Source organism: Chroicocephalus ridibundus, chromosome 3, assembly GCF_963924245.1.
Source record: "Chroicocephalus ridibundus chromosome 3, bChrRid1.1, whole genome shotgun sequence".
Lineage (NCBI taxonomy): Eukaryota > Metazoa > Chordata > Aves > Charadriiformes > Laridae > Chroicocephalus > Chroicocephalus ridibundus.
In genome coordinates, this window is record NC_086286.1 from 55,743,921 (window position 1) to 55,762,180 (window position 18,260).

The 18,260-nt window shown below is 39.5% G+C and overlaps 1 protein-coding gene across 5 annotated transcripts in view; it reads left to right on the forward strand.

Moving 5' to 3' along the window:
* The window catches only part of UTRN (utrophin), a 391,112-nt gene that overhangs the window by 167,298 nt on the left and 205,554 nt on the right, over window positions 1-18,260 (forward strand). For 4 of the 5 annotated variants that reach the window (XM_063329232.1, XM_063329233.1, XM_063329231.1 and 1 more), the window contains one exon: window positions 6,036-6,225. In XM_063329232.1, coding sequence (XP_063185302.1) covers window positions 6,036-6,225 — 190 coding nt within the window. Of the gene's footprint in view, window positions 1-6,035; window positions 6,226-10,484; window positions 11,169-18,260 lie in introns of those variants that run through there. The other variant, XM_063329235.1, reaches the window with a different exon arrangement.

The window sequence follows — 18,260 nt, forward strand, 5'->3', positions numbered from 1 at the left end:
AGTGTGGAAAACAAAAAGTACTTTTCTCATGTTTGGTCTCAAGTTTGCTTGTGGCTATTATTCTCTAAGTGTCTTTGAACAGTTCCTCTCCTGTTCCTTGATGTTGGTGTGCTTTATGTATTTGTAGTTTGTTGCTGTGCTTTCTTTCCATAAGGCTGTAAATATTCAGCTTGATCTTCCAATGCATTAACTCATTATGGCCTTTCATCTAATGTAAACTTGCCCTGAATGGGCATGCGTTTTGGGTTCCAGAGTGTGCTGATGCTTCTAGCACTCCCATCTAGAAAATACTTAAGCTATAGGAACTGAGACTTACTTGAAAATAACTTTTTTTTCATCTTCTATTAAGACATATTTGCAAATATGTCTTAATGGAAATATGGTATTTCCCTATGCATAATATTTTTTCCTTCAAGGTAATCTAATCTCCATAGAAATGCTTTTTAGTATTTGATAGACAGTTAACATTTAGAATAGTGTCTGCCTCAGTGTCTGCAGCTTAAAGGACAATATACTTTGTGGTTAGAGGGACAGAAGAGAAAATTGATCCTGCGTATATGGGAGTAGGGGACATGACAACCAAAGTCTGTATGTATGTGTGCATATAAAAGGGGCAACTGTTTTTGTAATGAGATGTCAGTTAAGGTAATAAAAATCCTAGGTAATAAAGTCTCTGAAGTTGAGGTTATATTATAGAATCATAGAATTGTTAGGGTTGGAAGGGACCTTAAAGATCATCTAGTTCCAACCCCCTTGCTATGGGCAGGGACACCTCCCACTAGATCAGGTTGCTCAAAGCCTCATCCAGCCTGACCTTAAAAACTTCCAGGGACAGGGCTTCCACCACCTCTCTGGGCAACCCGTTCCAGTGTCCCACCACCCTCATGGTGAAGAACTTCATCCTAACATCCAGTCTGAATCGACCCATCTCTAGTTTTAATCCATTCCCTCTGTTCCTCCCATTACCCGACATCCTAGGAAGTCCCTCACCAGCTTTCTTGTAGGCCCCCTTAAGATACTGGTAGGCCACTATAAGGTCTCCTTGGAGCCTTCTTTTCTCCAGACTGAACAACCCCAACTCTTTCAGTCTGTACTCATAGAAGAGGTGCTCCAGCCCTCTGATCATCCTCGTGGCCCTTCTCTGGACACGTTCCAGCATGTCCATATCTCTCTTGTAGTAGGGGCTCCAGAATTGGACACAATACTCCAGGTGGGGTCTCATGAGAGTAGAGTAGAGGGAGAGAATCACCTCCCTCGACCTGCTGGCCACGCTTCTCCTGATGCAGCCCAGGATACGATTGGCTTTCTGGGCCGCTAGTGCACACTGACGGCTCATGTTGAGGCTCTCGTCTACCAGCACCCCCAAGTCCTTTTCTTCGGGGCTGCTCTCAAGCCAGTCACTGCCCAGCCTATATTGGTGCTTGGGATTGCCCCGACCCAGATGGAGGACCTTGCACTTGGTCTTGTTGAGCTTCATGAGGTTGGCATGGGCCCACCTCTCCAGCCTGTCAAGGTCCCTCTGGTTGGCATCTCTTCCCTCCAGCATGCAGCTGTCCCACACAGCTTGCTGTCATTAGCAAACTTGCTCAGGGTGCGCTCAATGCCTGGGGAGGCATTCTGGGGAGTGAGAGGAGAACTTCGCAGTGGCAAGAAGTAGGTAATGAAGGAGGCAGAGTAGAATGTCATTTCATCCTTCTTTGGGGTAAAATGGTACTTCTGTCATCTTGTGCTTTTGATGTGGCAGCTGGTTTCCTGGTTATGTCCATTGAGAGATGAGATACAAAATAGGCAAAACTTTGTATGGCTCATTCAATGTAATTGTTTGAGAGAATGAAAATTTGTTAATCTTTAAATGTTTTGAGATATAAGATTTTTCAAGTGAGTAAAGCATTTCATAATTATTCTATGTGATGCAGACAACTTCTTTTAATGGTTTTTCAGAAAACTTACAGTAGACAGTAGGAAAGGCTTTGGCATGTGACAAAACTTCCTTGGCTTTTTACTTTTACTTTTTCTGAACTAGGACATAGTGATGAGGTCATCTCCTGAAATGGCCCTTCCTGACCATTCATTTGCATTAAGATTAGGGACTGCAGCGTTTTCACCCTCAGATTGTCCTTTCTTACCTCAAAGGAAACTAACTTCATCTGAATGTCATGGTGACATCTGGGGATGAAGATGCAATTAGAGGGTGAGGGGAAACAGCTCCTTGTTAGATTAGCAGTAACGGTAGACTACAGCTCTGTAGTAGTCTCATTCACATTCAAACTTTGCAGTGTTTTGGCTAGAAGTGGCATAAAACTGCCCACCACTCAGCAGGTGACTAGAAAGAACAACTCCTGCCTGGAAGCCTCTAATTATGTTTGAATCTGCTAAAGTCTGGAATAATATACATTCTGTTACGTATAACTGAAGCTCCTCAATTATCACTAGGGCTACTGTTTTGCAGTCTGCAGCCTTAGGAAGATGAGTATCTACTTTGTTTTTTAACCAGGGACAGAACGTAAAGGAGAACTCTGAGAACCTGTGGGTAGCGAGAGCGTGGAGCTGCTTAACGTTAACCCCATGGACCAGCAGAGTAGAACTGAAAGGGGAGAATGTGAAGTGAAAGCACCTTTTCAAGGGAATGAAACTTTCTTTACTTGCTTTAAATGCAATAAACAGAAATACTAGTGAACCTTGAGTGACAAGGCTCACTTCATGAGGCAGATCTTGCGACATGCAGGGGTTGTTCACAGAGCACACGTGTGGCCCTATGGCTTCTATAAGCACAAATCTGTATTTACAGCATAATGCTTTAAAATACCTGTTTGTTCCCATGCTTGGAGGTTGTGGAAGAATGAGTCCTGAATAGTACAAGAATATTACCAGGAAGATGTAGCCATGGCACGTGAAGTTGAAGTAGCTTATTTTAAAACTGTTGGCATTAAGAGATTGAAGCTCCCCAGCTTGATGTTGTGTAAATTGGATACTCTGCCCAGTGGCTGTTTATGTTCTGTTTTTATATGTTAGGGTGAAACTGTAGTAATTCTGTGTGGTTTGGCTGCCTCAATGCATTATAGTTGCTGTCTGTACTCTCAGATGTTATTTTCTGACTTTCTTTTCATCATACACCTGTGTGCATTGCAGATTTTTAGTTTAAATCTGAAAAAATAATTGGGTGGAACAGAAACCTGAAACAGTGCCATAAAAACTTAAATACTAGAGTTACAATTTTCTTTTTCTTTTTGAATATGTCTCTGCTGATAGAATCTGCTTAGACCTTCTTCACGATCACAGTGTTAAGTGAAGTTAGCTGCATTTGTAAAGGATTCTGCAGGTTCTCCTTATAGTTAATTCTTACATCCTAGAAGGACCATCTGTCTTTTGAGATTGTTCTAATTGTATTAGAATGCTTTGAAAATCTGAGTTGTCTTTTTATAGCATGGAGTAGTTGTTAATCTGCAATATGGAATCCTCCATAATTTTCTATTTTACATTTGTGACCTTTACTGGAAGGAAATGAAAGTATTTGCATCTGCTCTGTAAGTGTTGCTCACTACTGCTATTCAGATCCTCTTTAAAAGCACCCATGTAATCTTAGAACATTAGTTCTAAATCTGTTAATTTATTCTGATGGAGTACGTATTTAGTGAAAGGAATTATTTTCAGCTTTAATTCAAATATCATGACAGCAGTGGGACTGTAATAGGATTTCATTCTTTCCTTTAATTTCAAATAAACAGAAAGTTTGAGAAATTAAAACTTTAGGCTGAAGATGACATTTTTCCATAAATGTTATTAGCTACAAAGTTCAGGTTGTCTCGTTTCCCATCTAGTACATCAGTACTTAGACTGAGATCTGGGTCACTTGCAGTGTTTCATCCTTTGGGGCTTTTCTTTTTCTTTGAAGGTCACCTTTATTACCAGTCTGTTCTTCCCATTGTCACTTCTGTTCTTCCACCTTTGGCCTTAACCTGCCGCTGGGGAAGAAAATCCCTGCAGAGGGAGAGGGTTTTGAAGTCAGAGCTCATAACTGCTTTTACCTTACGTTTTTCTTGCAGATCCTTGGTGTGTTCTAATTTTTGAGCTGGTGCTTGTTATCTTTTTCTAGGCAATATCTAACAAACCATTTATAATCCCTAGCATGCTAGTTGTTATGGTTTTTTTTTCTCAAGAGTGCATGAAGCGTTACAGAGTTTCAAGTGAGAAGTAAGAATGAAGGCTTCTTGCCCTGCTAGTCATTTACCAGTAGCCAAAACTTGGGCAAGCGTGAAGTCACGAATGATTCAATTTATTATTTATCCAAATTTATTTTGGATAAAGCAATTATTAACAAGTGGCATAAGACCTAAGCTCCTAAAGTGAGGGTTGCAACACTATCTTTTTGCAAGTAGTCTAGTCTCTAGAAAATGCAGTTGGTAATGCTAATACTTAGGAATGTAAGCCTGGCAGAACTGGGGTTGTGTGAGAATTTCTTACTGCCCTTGAAGGAAAACAGCTTTTCATTGGGTCTCTCTTCTGATGTGCTACTAAACCAGAATACCTGTTTTGAAATGTCATCCTGAATGGTACTGAACACCTGCAGCTTCCTTTCTAAAAAGAGTATTTTAACTACTTTTGAAATTTGTGATTTTAAACACAGTGATACCCTAATACTGCTGAGCAGTGCTGTTGCCACAGCATGGCAAGGAGGAAAGAAAGCCCAAGTAGAAGGAGGCAGAAGACACATAAGTTTGGTGGGCCCAACTGTAGAAAACTGTCCAATTAATGTGCAAATATCAAGTGCTGAGTGTTTTGGCCTTTTCTTACCTGAAATTAAATATCAGTTTACCCCTGAAATCTTACAATATGGTTAGTGCTTGATGTGAAAATAAAATTGAACTTCCTACTTATTTAGCAGCAGCATTCTAGATAGTAGCCCTGTTAGGGATTTCTATACAGTGTGCTGATGTGGGAGAGCTTGTTTCTTTCTTTTGTCCTGATTTTGGGAAACGGGATACTGCAGAATAACAGCCTCAAAGGGATGAAATTTAGCTTGTCATGCTTTAATTAACATTGTTAATCAGAGCTTTTAAAATTGCTGACTATAACAGTTTCCCATCTGAGTTTCATTTTAGTGACAATGAAAGTTCTGTTATGCAGAAGTATAACGTGATCTTTTTCCTAGGAAATCTTTTGAAGTTGCTTACCAACAATGTAATCCAAAGGTTTTAAATGAGTTCCTTACATCTTAAAAAAAAATCCTCTTACAAACAAAAACTTTTGTGTTTGCACCAACCAGAGATCTTTTAGGTTGATTGAAAATTTGGACTATATGCATGCTCTAGTGGCAGAGATTGTAGGGGGTTGTTTTTGTTTTTTTTTTTTTTTTTTGGGTGTGTATGGTTGGACTCGATGATCTCAAAGGTCCTTTCCAACTGTGAAGATTCTATGATTCTATATTCTGCCAGTCTTCTTTTTAGATTTAAGCATGTTGAGCATGGCTTGTCTGTTATGATGGCAGTGTATTACTCTGAGTGATAGTGCCAAAAATCTTGCCTTTTAGCAGAGAGCGCCAGGTATTTGGCTTTTCGTCCCTCAGCACTTTAACTCTTAGAAATTTAGGGAAATGTTTCTCCTCACCATAAAAGAGGAGGAAAAAAATTCCCCCGAACTCTCAGTGCTTCTATTCCACATGATTTTTGTTGATGAGGAAAAGCATTCACACTTTTCACATGGGAATAACACTTCTACCATCTGGGGTAGCATAAGTCCATGATGGAAATACTCAAAGGGGAAAAGCTGGGTTTTTAATTAATAACTTCATTTCTTCCACGTGCCTTTTTAAAACGGGCTGTGACATATCTAACCAGTTCAGAACATCTGTGGGTAGCTATAGATATAATAACCAGAAAAACAGTGATACAAATAATGATAAAACCAGCTGTGACAGCTGGTCAAATGTATGGTTTCTTAATAGAGATAACTTTCAGATTTCCTTTTAGTAGTTTCATTATGAGGTATGTAATGCTGTATGTTATGGGAGAATATTCTGACACTTGTCTTGTTTACAGAGCTGTTGATAGGCAGAATTTCTTGGAGACAGAGCTGAAGACAGTACAGGCCTTACACAAGGATCTGGAGAGCTTCCTCAAGTGGCTTCAAGAGGCAGAAACGACAGTTAATGTTCTAGCAGATGCATCCCAGCGTGAGAACACTGCTCAGGACAGTGCCTGCAGAAGGGAACTCAGGAAGCAGATACAGGTGAGAAACTAAATAATAATGCTGTTATTCATGCTTTTTCTCAATGGCAAATGTTATAAAGGAAAGCTATCTACTAGAGTGGGGAAACCTGCAGCCTATTGGAAGGTGTTTAAAAAACTGTATTTTAGAAGTCAGGTGTGTGAAGGAAGAAGCAGATTTTTCTTCCTGAGGTTTGAAATGCATATTTTGTGGACAGCTGTGGCGCTGAGGGCTCTCAAATGTCCTTGGAGGGTGACTGTATTCAGGAAGTGTATTAAATCTTGGAGGGTGACTATTCAGGAAGTGTCTACTTAATTAAACCAAGTCATGTTGTGGGATTGTCCAACCAAACAATTTAATCTACTTCCCTCCAAATAAAGCTCTTCTGGGCTGCACTGTCTCCTATCCCTGCCTGCTACCTTCCTTCTCCTTTTCCAGCAATCCAAGTTGTCGTCATGCTTGGATCATTTCTTCTCCCTCTCCTGCTTTCCAGCAGCTCCCCAGCTGGCCTGCCTTCCTTACAGGCCACAAACTGGAAACCTGAGAAATAACTGAGGAGCCTAACTGACACCATTTACCAGTCCCTTTTAATATAAGGACACCCTAGCTTGTCTAAAATCCAGAAGAGAGATCCCTTCTCCCTGAGTAAGGACCATGGACTAGCTGAGTACCACGTTGTCTGGCTGTTCCTGGTTATGCATATCCCATACATCTCCTTTGGGGAGGTAGGAGAGAGAGAGAGGAGCTGGTAACGGTACAGTGTGTTGAGAGAAAACAGGAGGAGAAAGGGTGTGGAGATCAGACAGTTTCTTCAAAATCAAAATCTTTGTGTTAGTGGCAGCATCACCAGCTAAAAGGATTTTGTATTTCTATGATATATGAATTGGCTTTGTCCGGTTTATCTGATGTGAACGATGTTCATGTGTCATCTTTTTATGTTTTAATATATTTTTTCCTTTAATTACATTGTGTCATTTAGCACAGTTATTTTGATATGCACAGAACTGGGAGGCTAGATCAGTTATTAAATCCTGCACTCTAGCTTTGGAATAAAGTCTGTGGTCTAAGTTCATGGGGTTTGAACAGCTTCTAATGAAAAAAAAAAAAGTGCTGCTTTCAGCAGTGCTGTTAATCTGAACATATCTACATTGAATTTAAATGAAACAAGACAGTTTAAAGTATCTGATAGCAAGCTACTTACTAATCATAAGGAACAGAACAATATATTGTGGAAGCTTGTGTGTGTTGAAGATGACATATCACTCACCAATGTTTATATGATTAAGGTCAGTCGGGTAACTCCTCTGTAGAGATGTGGCTCTTTGTGAAATGCTGAGACTAGTCTGTGATGGCAACATGTAGAATTTAATATTATACTTTCTATTGGCAACCCCCCCCAAACAACTAGCACAGTGGAGGTGGAAGAGCTAAAATGAGGCCACAGGAAGCTAACGACATGAGGCGGTGTTGTGTGTAAATAGACTTTTTTTGCATTACCTTGCATTCTGTGTGGTCAATCACACCAAGATAAAGCTGTTATTTTCCAATTTGCTTGTTGGCTCTATGCAGCTGTGAAGCAACTTGGTCATGGAAGAGTGTTTGCCCTGCAGCATTGGGTGGGCTGCAATCTGGTTAAATTTACCGGAATCGTGCTGTGTGAGGGGAGAACTGCTGGGCAAGATGGGCTGCTGTGGGGAGAAGGTCTATAACCAGCTCCTGACCGGGGCCATTGTCCTGGCTTCTAACCGTTGAGAAGGCCAATGTAGGGGCTTGGGCATGGCCTCCCCTTATTCAGCATAACGTTTACCTGATATTCTCCACCTTTTCCTGTGACTGTATGCTTCTACATACTGTACACATGAAGCATAATAACTTAACTTACCCATGACTTCACATAATATTATGTGCTTTTTTCAACTACCAAAGGAAGTTAAGTAGAGCATGTCAAAGACTGCAATAGTGTAATGGCTTCTGAAATTAACTTTTTCCCCTACCATCTTTCAATCTCATTTTAAATATAACTGAAGACATTCATATCATGACACTGGAAAACACTCCAAAATCAATGTTTGTTTTCAAATATTTGTTCATGAGAACAAAATGAAGCTCTAACATCTTGCTGTACCTTAAAAAATCAAGCCCCCTCCCTTGCAAATTCTAAGTTAAACAAAGATAATTTCCTATTCTTCCCCTGTTAAGTGGTATTAAATGACAATGTTCTTCTCTTTGTACTTTGAATATGTGAAGAAGTATTTCTTTTAAATGGTTATAAGAAGAATGCAGGGCTTGTGACTTTCTCCACTCTGTGTGAAGATGCCCCTGCCCCCAAGGCCTGTTTATTGAGTAAAATTTTACTATGAGTTTAAGGTGTGATAAATTCTAGGTGAAATATGTGCTGAACATGGACAAAACATAATGAATTTTTTGTTGTTGTTGAAAATGCATGATGTATAGCAAAATAAGATCACCTGTTAAACTGGCATCTGTGTGTGATGGGAGGACTATCCTCAGTTACACTGTGGGGCTAACTTGTTTGGCCGCAGGTCAAGCCAGTCTACAGTGGAATCAATGATCTGGGCCCTGTTGAAGCTTTGTTTTGACCTACATTGCAACATCTGAGGCTAGCAACAATACTATGCAAATAACGCAAACTTTGAGTGTGGTAATTATTTCTTTTTGAAAAGGAGGAATATCAAAATCGTAGCATCAGTCTTTTTAATTCATTCTGTGAGTATCTAAATGTTGAAGACTTTCCTTCCAGGTTGGCGCTGAAACACTCCAGTCTGTGTTGCAAAATGTTTAGCAGCCACCTGAAAGAGGTTAAAACCTAATTTGAAGCAAGATGCAGAAAGTGAGCTAGGAAATGATAAGAAGTAATGCCGGTCAATATGTGTGAAGTCCTGTGCCTACAGAAGTAAAGCTGTTCAAAGTAATTTGAACATTTCGTTTTATTGTAAATTAAAATCAACATGACTAGCAGTGGGCTGTTTGTTTGTGTCACTGCTTGATTCAAACTTGTATATTAGCTGGGAAGGAAAAAAGCAGAACTGAAAGAAGGCAAATGTGGACCGTGCATTGTCTTACACAGAAGAGGTTTGAGCTCTTGCATAGTTATTTCTGAATGCCTCAGTGTTTTTGGACTTGTGCTCCTTCATAGGTTTCCTCAAAAGATGTTTGGTAATAGTGTCTCAGCTAATGATTGTAGGCTTGAGCTGGTAGGTTAAAGGAACAGACTTGTGGCGGAAGAGAAGATATAAGCCAGGAGCAATGGAGTACAGGGGAATGGTTCAAATGAGTGGTGGAGATAAGGAAAAAGAAGGTGAGTCTGGTAAGGTGGAGAATATACAGATGGCAAGATTTGTATACACAGAGTGGAACGAAGGCTTTGCTTCTTCAAAATGATGTCACTGGTTCTGGACAGATCAGGAACAAAACAGAGTACAGGTAAAAGGGGTTTGCCTGAGGACTGGTAGAAATATTGATTCAGTTCTAAAAATAAGGGTGAAAAAGTTGTGTTAACTGAATTGGATGGGAGGAGTTTTTAAAAGTCCTGTATGAAGAGCCATTCATCCCCCCAGATGGAAAGTGCCTGAGAATAGGCAAACCAGTGTATAATGCACCGGCATCTAAGTTATGCATTATCTAGGTTCATATGAACTTTGGCTGCTACCTGTAGTTGGTGCCTCCATACTGTGCTAATTGATGTGTTTGAAATGTGTATGTACCTATTCATGTGGCAATATGCACATTAAATAATACGATTACTTGTAATGATGTCTACCAGCTACTGTGTTAATAATGGTCTCCCTAAACATTTTCTACAGCAGCCCCTCTAAAACAGGTGCCTCACTGGTAGCAAAACACTTCCATGCTCTTGAATGTTCTACTGCCATCCTTAGATGGCTTAAATAATTCTGCTTTGTCATGGGAAAAACATTAAAATGATGTTAGCTCTTTGGATTCAAGGATGGCTAGAAAAAGGGGTGAAGGCACAACCATATGCTTTTAATTTGTCAAAACCCTGTTCTTCCTTGTCCTGATAATCATTCAGGAAAAGATTTTAATTGTAAACAGCTCCTGAAAAGCATTCCTACTTTCTCGTGCAAGTGTGAATCCTTTGAGATCCCTTTGACTAAATTAGCTTTAAGAGAGTTTTCTTAGCAGAGAGGTTTACCCCCTGTGGTGTTTCCTTTTGTATCGGGTAATCTAGTTTTGAGAAGCGCCTGTGTGAGTTAGTAGCCTTTAACGTATGGCTGATATAATTAGGGCAGGTATCCCTGTGCTCCTCTCTCAAGATTTATAACACAGTCTGTTATTCACTCACGCTACAGCTCTGCCAGAGCTGCGTTTAGTCTGGGAGCGAGAGCATCCTTTCCTGGAGTGAGGGAGCGAATGCTCAGTCTGCCGATAGAAAGCAGCTAGGAGGGGAGAACAACTGTTGTGATACACCGGAGCCGTCTTCCTGAAGGAATTCCTTTTTTGTTCCTACAGCTTTCAGGCTTAAATTAATAATCTTTCCTGGCTATTTAGAGCACTCCTGAACGGTGGCAGACGCTCGGCTGCTCAACAACTTAATTTACCCTCTGCACAAGCAGAGCTGAGCAGTACCAGTTAGAAGAATCTGTGAAGACTGTTATTTTTTTGCATTTGTTTCGTGGGGTTATTTTGGGAGAGAAACTTATGCTATATCAACCTCCTTTGCCTTTGAAACGTATAAAGCCTGTGGCTTGCAAAAGCAGTCCTGGAAGAGAGCATGCTCAGAAAGCTGGCAAATCATTGTCCAGTGACCGGGAGGAAATGATAGTTGCTCTTCATTTATAATGCAAATTCTGAGGTGTCTTCAGAAGTGTGGCAAACTTAAAATGATGGCTGTGGTGAGAACGTCTCTCCAGAAAGTTGTGGTGTTGTTGCATCGTTTACAGAGGATGGCAGTTTCTTCTCCACGTTACCAGAAGCTTTGTAAGGTAAGAAATATAAGCCCTAAATCTTGAGAGTGTCTGATGCCAACTCTGTTGTCTTTCTGAGATAAAAAGAAAAGTAAGTAAGTATGGGATGAGTGTAAAAAGTATCTAGGCTATCTAGTGTGTTTTTAAAGCCTACCATGCTCTCATGTGCTTGTGTTCTTAAAGAATGCAATACAAATAAACCCTTGTGCTTGTCAGTATGATGCTTTTTTTTTTTTTTAAAACAGTGCTATCTTGCCTACCATTTAAATATCCAGAAGGAAACTGTTAATGTTCAATGATCTTTTGTAAAATACTACACATCTTTTCCAAAGGAGTTGGTTAATTCTCGGTAAATGCAGTACTTTAACTCCTGGATACCCATTATGTAGACTAACTCTGTTCTTCTATGCCCAGTGTTTTTGCTTTTGAGCTTTGTGAAACTTTTAATTAGGAATGAGTTTAGCAGACTAATACGTAGACATGAAATTTTGACTTCCCCTGGCTGTATTTATAGAGTTTTTTCAGAGATAAAAAATAAGGAAAAGTTGGAGGAAAAGCATGTTTACATAGGCTACAACTCATATTGGCATTTTTGCTGTTACCTGTTTTGGTGACTGACTATTTCTGCTTCCACTGAGACCATGTTTACTTTTTTTATTGCACAGGTTCAGTAGTTCAGAACTTTAATACTGTGGTAATGATCTAAGCTACCTAGTAAAAATACATTTTTAAAGTTGGTTGGTCACTCACCAGATTAAAAAAATAAATTTCAAACTGGTCTGTAAAGTCCACAAGTTAATAGTGCTGCAGCGTTGGTGTCTGTGTAGGATGGTCATACTGTGGTATATTATTGGACTTTAATATAAGGATCCTGCTTCATAACTTCAGAAAAATATGAAATTGGAGAGGTCTTCAGCTCTGTACTGACATAACCTTATAGAAATTCTATTTGTCTTCCTTTGAACTTTTTTCTTATTCTTGATGCTTGTGATACTTTAAAACTGCCTGTGGTTTTTGGTGAAACTATGCCTGAATTTTGCATACAAGGTGTGTGAAAACCAAAGTGTATGACCATGTCTTATTCCGACAATAAAGCGAAGCCACCATGTAACTCAACATAATTGCTTCAACCTGAAATGTGTTTTTCATTATGAGAGATAAACAAATGACATCAAGTAAAAAAGATCCCACCTCTGTAATAGTAGAGTTTGGAAGTAAGAAAAGGGTATAATGCGGTATCTGGTTCATAACAGTGAAGCTTGTAAAGGAAGTTCGGGCATATGGGAGAAAATTGTTTTTAAAAGCGGGTTTCAGTGTGCTCCTGTTTACAAAGCTGTACTAAGAGGTGTATCTTCATTATGAAAGGATGATAGACAGTAGTTTGTGTACATACAAGCTATTTTAACAAGCATGCCTTGATTACTCTTGTCTTTATCAATTGTATCATTAAACAGCCCTGTTTGCTTTTGTGAATAAGGCAAATCTTTTTTTCATTAACGTAAAGACGTGGTTTTTAATTGTCTTTTCATAAGCACTAGGAAATCAAAAGTGCTTTAAAACCTATTTAGTCACATTTTTGTGCATAAGCTAGTTTGTAACAACGTTTGTCAAACAGGAGCAATTTAAGGACTCTTGCAGTAGTAGTTACTTGCTAATTAGCCTGAGAGCATAGTAAATGGTTGGATACTTAATTGAGTTTAAATCTACCCAAGGGGTAGTAAAAAAATCTTCTCAAAGGCTGTTATTAAAATATATTATCTGATTGAGAATCCATGCAGTGATAGCCTTGGTAATTTTTGGGTAGCTTAAAATCACACATTGTATGTTTTTCTGTTTGTTAAAAGGTTATGTGGCTTAGTTTTTTCAGGTGTTTGTGCTTAGTTTACTGAAAGTAGAATTGTTGGTTTGCCTGTAGAGTTAAATGAGGCACTGATTGAGGAAAAAAGGAATGGTTTACAATCCCAGTCACTTCCAGCAGGTGTCAATGTAAGGCAGTGATATATGGGAGTCTGGTGATGGAAATGTTAATACTCGGATGAGAAAATGGTATGGAAATTACAAATTAAAAGCAACTGTGACAGCATGTCAGGAAGGCTTTCTTGTAGTGCTCTGTATACTTCTGTCTGGAATTTCACAAGTTTGTACATGTCTTGTGAACTCTGCAGATACGCTAATATAGTTCAGCTTTGCTGAAGAGAAGTCATTTACTATAGAGTATATGGATTATTGCATTGTGTGCAGGGTAGTTGCTTCATGAACTAACATTTAAATGTTTGATGTGAAGGGTTCTCTGAAGCAGAGCAGAGTGCCAGTGAAATAAACATTTTAAAAAGTGCCAATGAAATATTTAAGACAAATTCTTGAAGTTAGCGTTTGTCTGTTTTAAACTGCACTGTTTATAAAAGAATAAACGAGGCTTTATTATTCATCTGTACTGGGGGACATCATAATTGTTCCTTTTATTATCAGCTTCATATAATAGTAATGCTCAGCATTCATAATCGTCATTTTTCAATTTGCTTAAAAGCAGAAACAAAAATAAACACTTTGGTGACATATTACAGGGTTGCTGAAAAACAGGAAATCCAAGGTTTAGGATATTTCTTCTTTTGCTGCTTTTTCTTTCACTAATACCTTCGTACCAAAGTGAGTTTTGCCAGACACAACTTTTCAATAGTACTGCTATTTGATATTTTTACACTGCAATTAATGGCATACAAGGGCAAAATGTGTACGCTTAGCATCGTGTTGTCAGGACAATGTGTAATAAGTTTTGCTTTATTCTTGTTAGCAGCTTTGTTTCGTAACTCTTTTGTAACATTTTGACACTCAAAGTGAACAACCAGAAAAATGTTTTGTGGGGGCTGTCATCTGCTCTGTGTTCTTGCTGATGTGTGATTGTTCCTTATAAAATGTCTTCTTAGGTGTATTAGGTATACTCAACTAGCTCAGACAAGAATGAATTTAGATTTTCATTGGGAACATCAAAATTGTGGTAGATCATTGACAGATCTCTTCCGAGAGACCAGAACTACAATATTTCTTATGAAAATGAAGTAGAAAATTGGCAAGCTTTCTCCAGCTTCCCTGACAGAAGTGAAAGAATAGTGTGTCTCTGTCAGACAGGTAAACGGCTACCTTGACATATGTATCCTACTTGTGGAGCTTGACCACAAGTACTGAGATATTTTTGAAACACATTGCTAGCGTTCAGGGACTGGAGCATTCATCCACTGGAGGACAGGCTGAGGAACGTAGCTGGTAGCTGAGAGAGTATTTTCTCATATCTTTTGTGATGACTTCTTGAAGAGAGCCCTCTTTAAAAACAAGTAAATAAATAATCAAGCCCTTTATATAAAATACTTGAAATCTCAAACCTGATCCAACATAAGTCTTATGAATACATAACTTAAAATGCAATTCTCTCATGTTCTGCTGTTTCTATTTTTTTTTTTTTTTTTAATGGCTAGTTTATATTTATAAAACCCCAGGAAGTTAAAAGCACAGTGAATGATGGGGTCAGCCAAAATCAACTTTTACTGTGACACTGGTGATTGCATTCCAGAGGACATTTACATAATGTTGAATTTTGAGAGTAGCAGCACAGGCTCTGTTTCTATGAAATTTTGAGCAAACGTGAGGATGGGGCAAAAAAACCGGGAAAGGGTGTATTGAGAAATGGGTAGGCTAATCCTGGTTCAAATGAATTCAACGAAGATGAGTTTCCTAATGTTTACATGACTTCAAGTTGATTTAGAAAATAAATCATTGGCACTTGATGACATTCAGGTATGAAATACAGGTAATTAAGTGAGGAGGAAGAGGAGGCAGCGATGTAGTACATATTTATTGGACAGTAGAAGTGAGAACAAAAGTTAATTTTGGAAGTGTGTCCTGAGGGAGGCTACTGTATTAAGATAGCTGTTAGTTGGAAAACGAAGCAGTGCTTCTGTCATCAAAAACATTGCTAAATTACTCCAACAGTTTCAATGAGAAAGTGAAGTCTGGACTGCTTGATATTATTCAAGTAGTATAAAGGACGTTCTAATTAGATCTAGATCTACCATAAAGCCTTATAGAAGGGAGGACACAAGAATTAAAAGGAACCTGGGATACAATGGCTGTTATTTACTGAAATACAATGAGGCTAAAAGTGCACTGCCAAAAAAAATGGCTATTTTGGAACAGGAGATTTAGTAAATAATATCTAATAATAAACATCTGAGAGGAATGAGCAGAATTTCATGGAGAAAGTTGTAAAGTATTGGGAAGACTTCTTGATAGTGAGATTTAGGAGCTTACGAAGTCTTTTTTCCCAAGGGCTCATGTCTCCTCAGTCCTTAATGAAAACGTTTAGTAAGTGCCTAAGCAGTATTTTGGTTTAATAAGCCATTTCCATGCATACAAGAACAAGGAGGCGATTGTGAAGAGCCAGCATGGATTTTAAGAAGAGTGCCCAACCCGATGGCTTTCTGTGAGAAAGTTGTTGCTGTCTCTTTGGATGAAGGGAAAACAGTAACGGTCCCCGATCTTGACTTTAGAAAGACATTTGACACAGTCTCTGATAGTGAAATTGAGGATATATGGACAGCTTAGATGAGTGAAAAGGTGGGAATAAAACTGGCTGGACCGTTGGTGTTCCTCAAGGATTGGGACAGAGACAGGTACTGTTTAGCATTGTTATGAATCCGAACAGTGAGAAAGAATGCACCTTCAGCAAGTTTGTGAATGATATTAGATTGTGGAGGAACAGTCAATATGTTCCCATTCATTGAGGCCTCAAGTGGGAAGGACGGACTGCCAGGAACCCCATAAAGTTTTTTTAAAAAAAAAAAAAAAGAGCCCAAAGCAAATTCTTGCACCTGAGAAGGAATAACCCAATGCATTGGTACAGGCTGTGTGAAGAAGACTGTAGCCATCAGGGAGAAGTGATTATTTTGGTATGCTTAGCACTCACAAGGTCAGGTCTAGAATACCATGGTTGGTTTGAGGCCCCCAGTTTGAGAGATGCTGAGAGACCGGGGAGAGTGCAGGGCTTGGGGGCTGGAGCACGTGACAACAGGAGAAGAGGTGGAGGGAGCTGCTTTCATTTAATTTGGAGGGGAGAAGGCTCCAGGGGTTTCCAAATGCTGTCACAGCCTGCCCTGGTGGGTTGTTACTAGAGAGAATGGAGGTGCCCCGTGAAAGGAAAAGAGGCAGTGGGAATGAGGGATGTTGCGTGTAAGGGCAACAGTTCTGCACAGCAAGCGTAGCTGAGCACTGGTGTGGGCTGCCCAAAGAGGCTGTGTATTTCCATCTCTAGAGGTATTAAACTGTAGTGGCTAAGGTCCTTAGTAGCCAGACCTTGCTTTGAAATTGGCTCCTGAAATTGGCAGGAGGTTTGACTGTGTGACCTCCAGAGGTCTCCCAACTTGAGATTTTCTATGATTCTCTGTGCTAGTGCCCTATTAGCTTATGAGTGAAGACTGAAATAGTCAAAACTATAGTGCGGCAATTTTCAGCTGTGACCGTGTTGTCTACTTCTTATCAAATGGAACTTCACATTTTTACCCCATGTGAAAAATTCTTATTACTTTGCTGAATTTTGATCTAAATCTGGGCCTGCTCTGAGTCTGCTGTACAGCCATAGCATGTGCTCATTTGTGAATCCTTTTGCTGTAGTGTAGACTGCATTTTCAGATGATGTTTTCAAAACTCAAAAAGAACATGCCACGAGCCCCTTTCAGAGAAATGCTGCACACGTATTGAGCGATCAGGCTGACCTAAATGTAACAGTTTTGTTTTGCCATTTGTCTAATTATGATCAGAGCCAAATGAAACTGTATAATAAATGGGTACTTTATTGTAAATCCATTTTTACAGAAGACTCTGGTCTCTAGTGCTCTGTGTACGTATAGGCTTCCCTAGAAATAAAACTGTTTCTCTAAGGTGAGAGAACAAGGAGAAACAAAATGGGAGAGGACATAAAGCTTCATAAATTTTGTATTTTTAACTGCTGCACCAGTCATTCCTATTTGCAAGCAGAATGCAGCTTAACAGGAGAGAAGATGGGTTCTAGGATATAACTTTTTTAATAGCATTTCAGTAGTATTTTGGAAGGGAGGAAAGGAGGAGAGAGAGGAGATGAGTGCAATATTTCAGGACATGCTTTTAGAATCCTCTTACATTTAAAGGCAAGTCTGATTTTTGAGCTGAAAATACTTTGCTACTGCAGCAAGAATGAAAATGAATATAAAATATGGGGTAGTTCTATTAAGGCATGAATGTAGGATTAATAGGAAAATTGACTTCCATGAACTTCATGTGTTTACAGGAGCTGGATCAATATTTGATATATGAGACCATCTTACCATAGTATTTTACCACATTGCTTTTTGATTGCTGCCATTTTTCAGGGAGCAATTTTTTTTCCTCTTTCCCTTAGGGCTCAATTACCCTGCCCAAATTCATGAAGTCCTGAAGCAGTAGGTGCCTAAAACAGCAGAGTGTTTCACCAATTCCCATCTTGAGAACGGATTGCCTGTCTTGTCTTCTGCCTCACGCAGATCATTTGAGCTAATTTTTGTGAAACCTGCACTCACTGTGTAGCTGGGAAAATAGTGCTGTTTGAAGCTGTCCTGTCAATGCTAGTCATCAGGGACTCTTCCAGAGTTCTGCCTTCCCTTTTGCATCCCCCTCTGTTTTTAATCAAGAGAAACTGCTATGAGACTTGATGTTCCAAAGTTGCCCTGCAAGCTTCCTATTTCATATCCACTGCTTGCAGATCTGCGAGGCTCTCCGTCTGCCCTGTGACATTTTCATGCCGGGCACTCTTGCTATGCTTTGCTGCAAAGGATTTTACTTCAAAGCAGAAGTAACTTAGGCAGTCCTGTATAGATGGGTAATTGAATGTGGGTGGAAGTTGTCAGTGGCATTCCTGATAATTGATGTCGTGTGTCGCGCTACAGTAAGCAATTCTTCATAGTCAAAGTGGAACTATATTTACTTGCAGTTTCTGGTGTATGGTAAATATGGTAGGTGCTGCAAGGGAAGTAATACATAGAAATGGTGCCCATGCTGTACATGCTCCTCAGTTGCTGAGGAGCCTTGTATCTATGGGCCCAGTGTTGT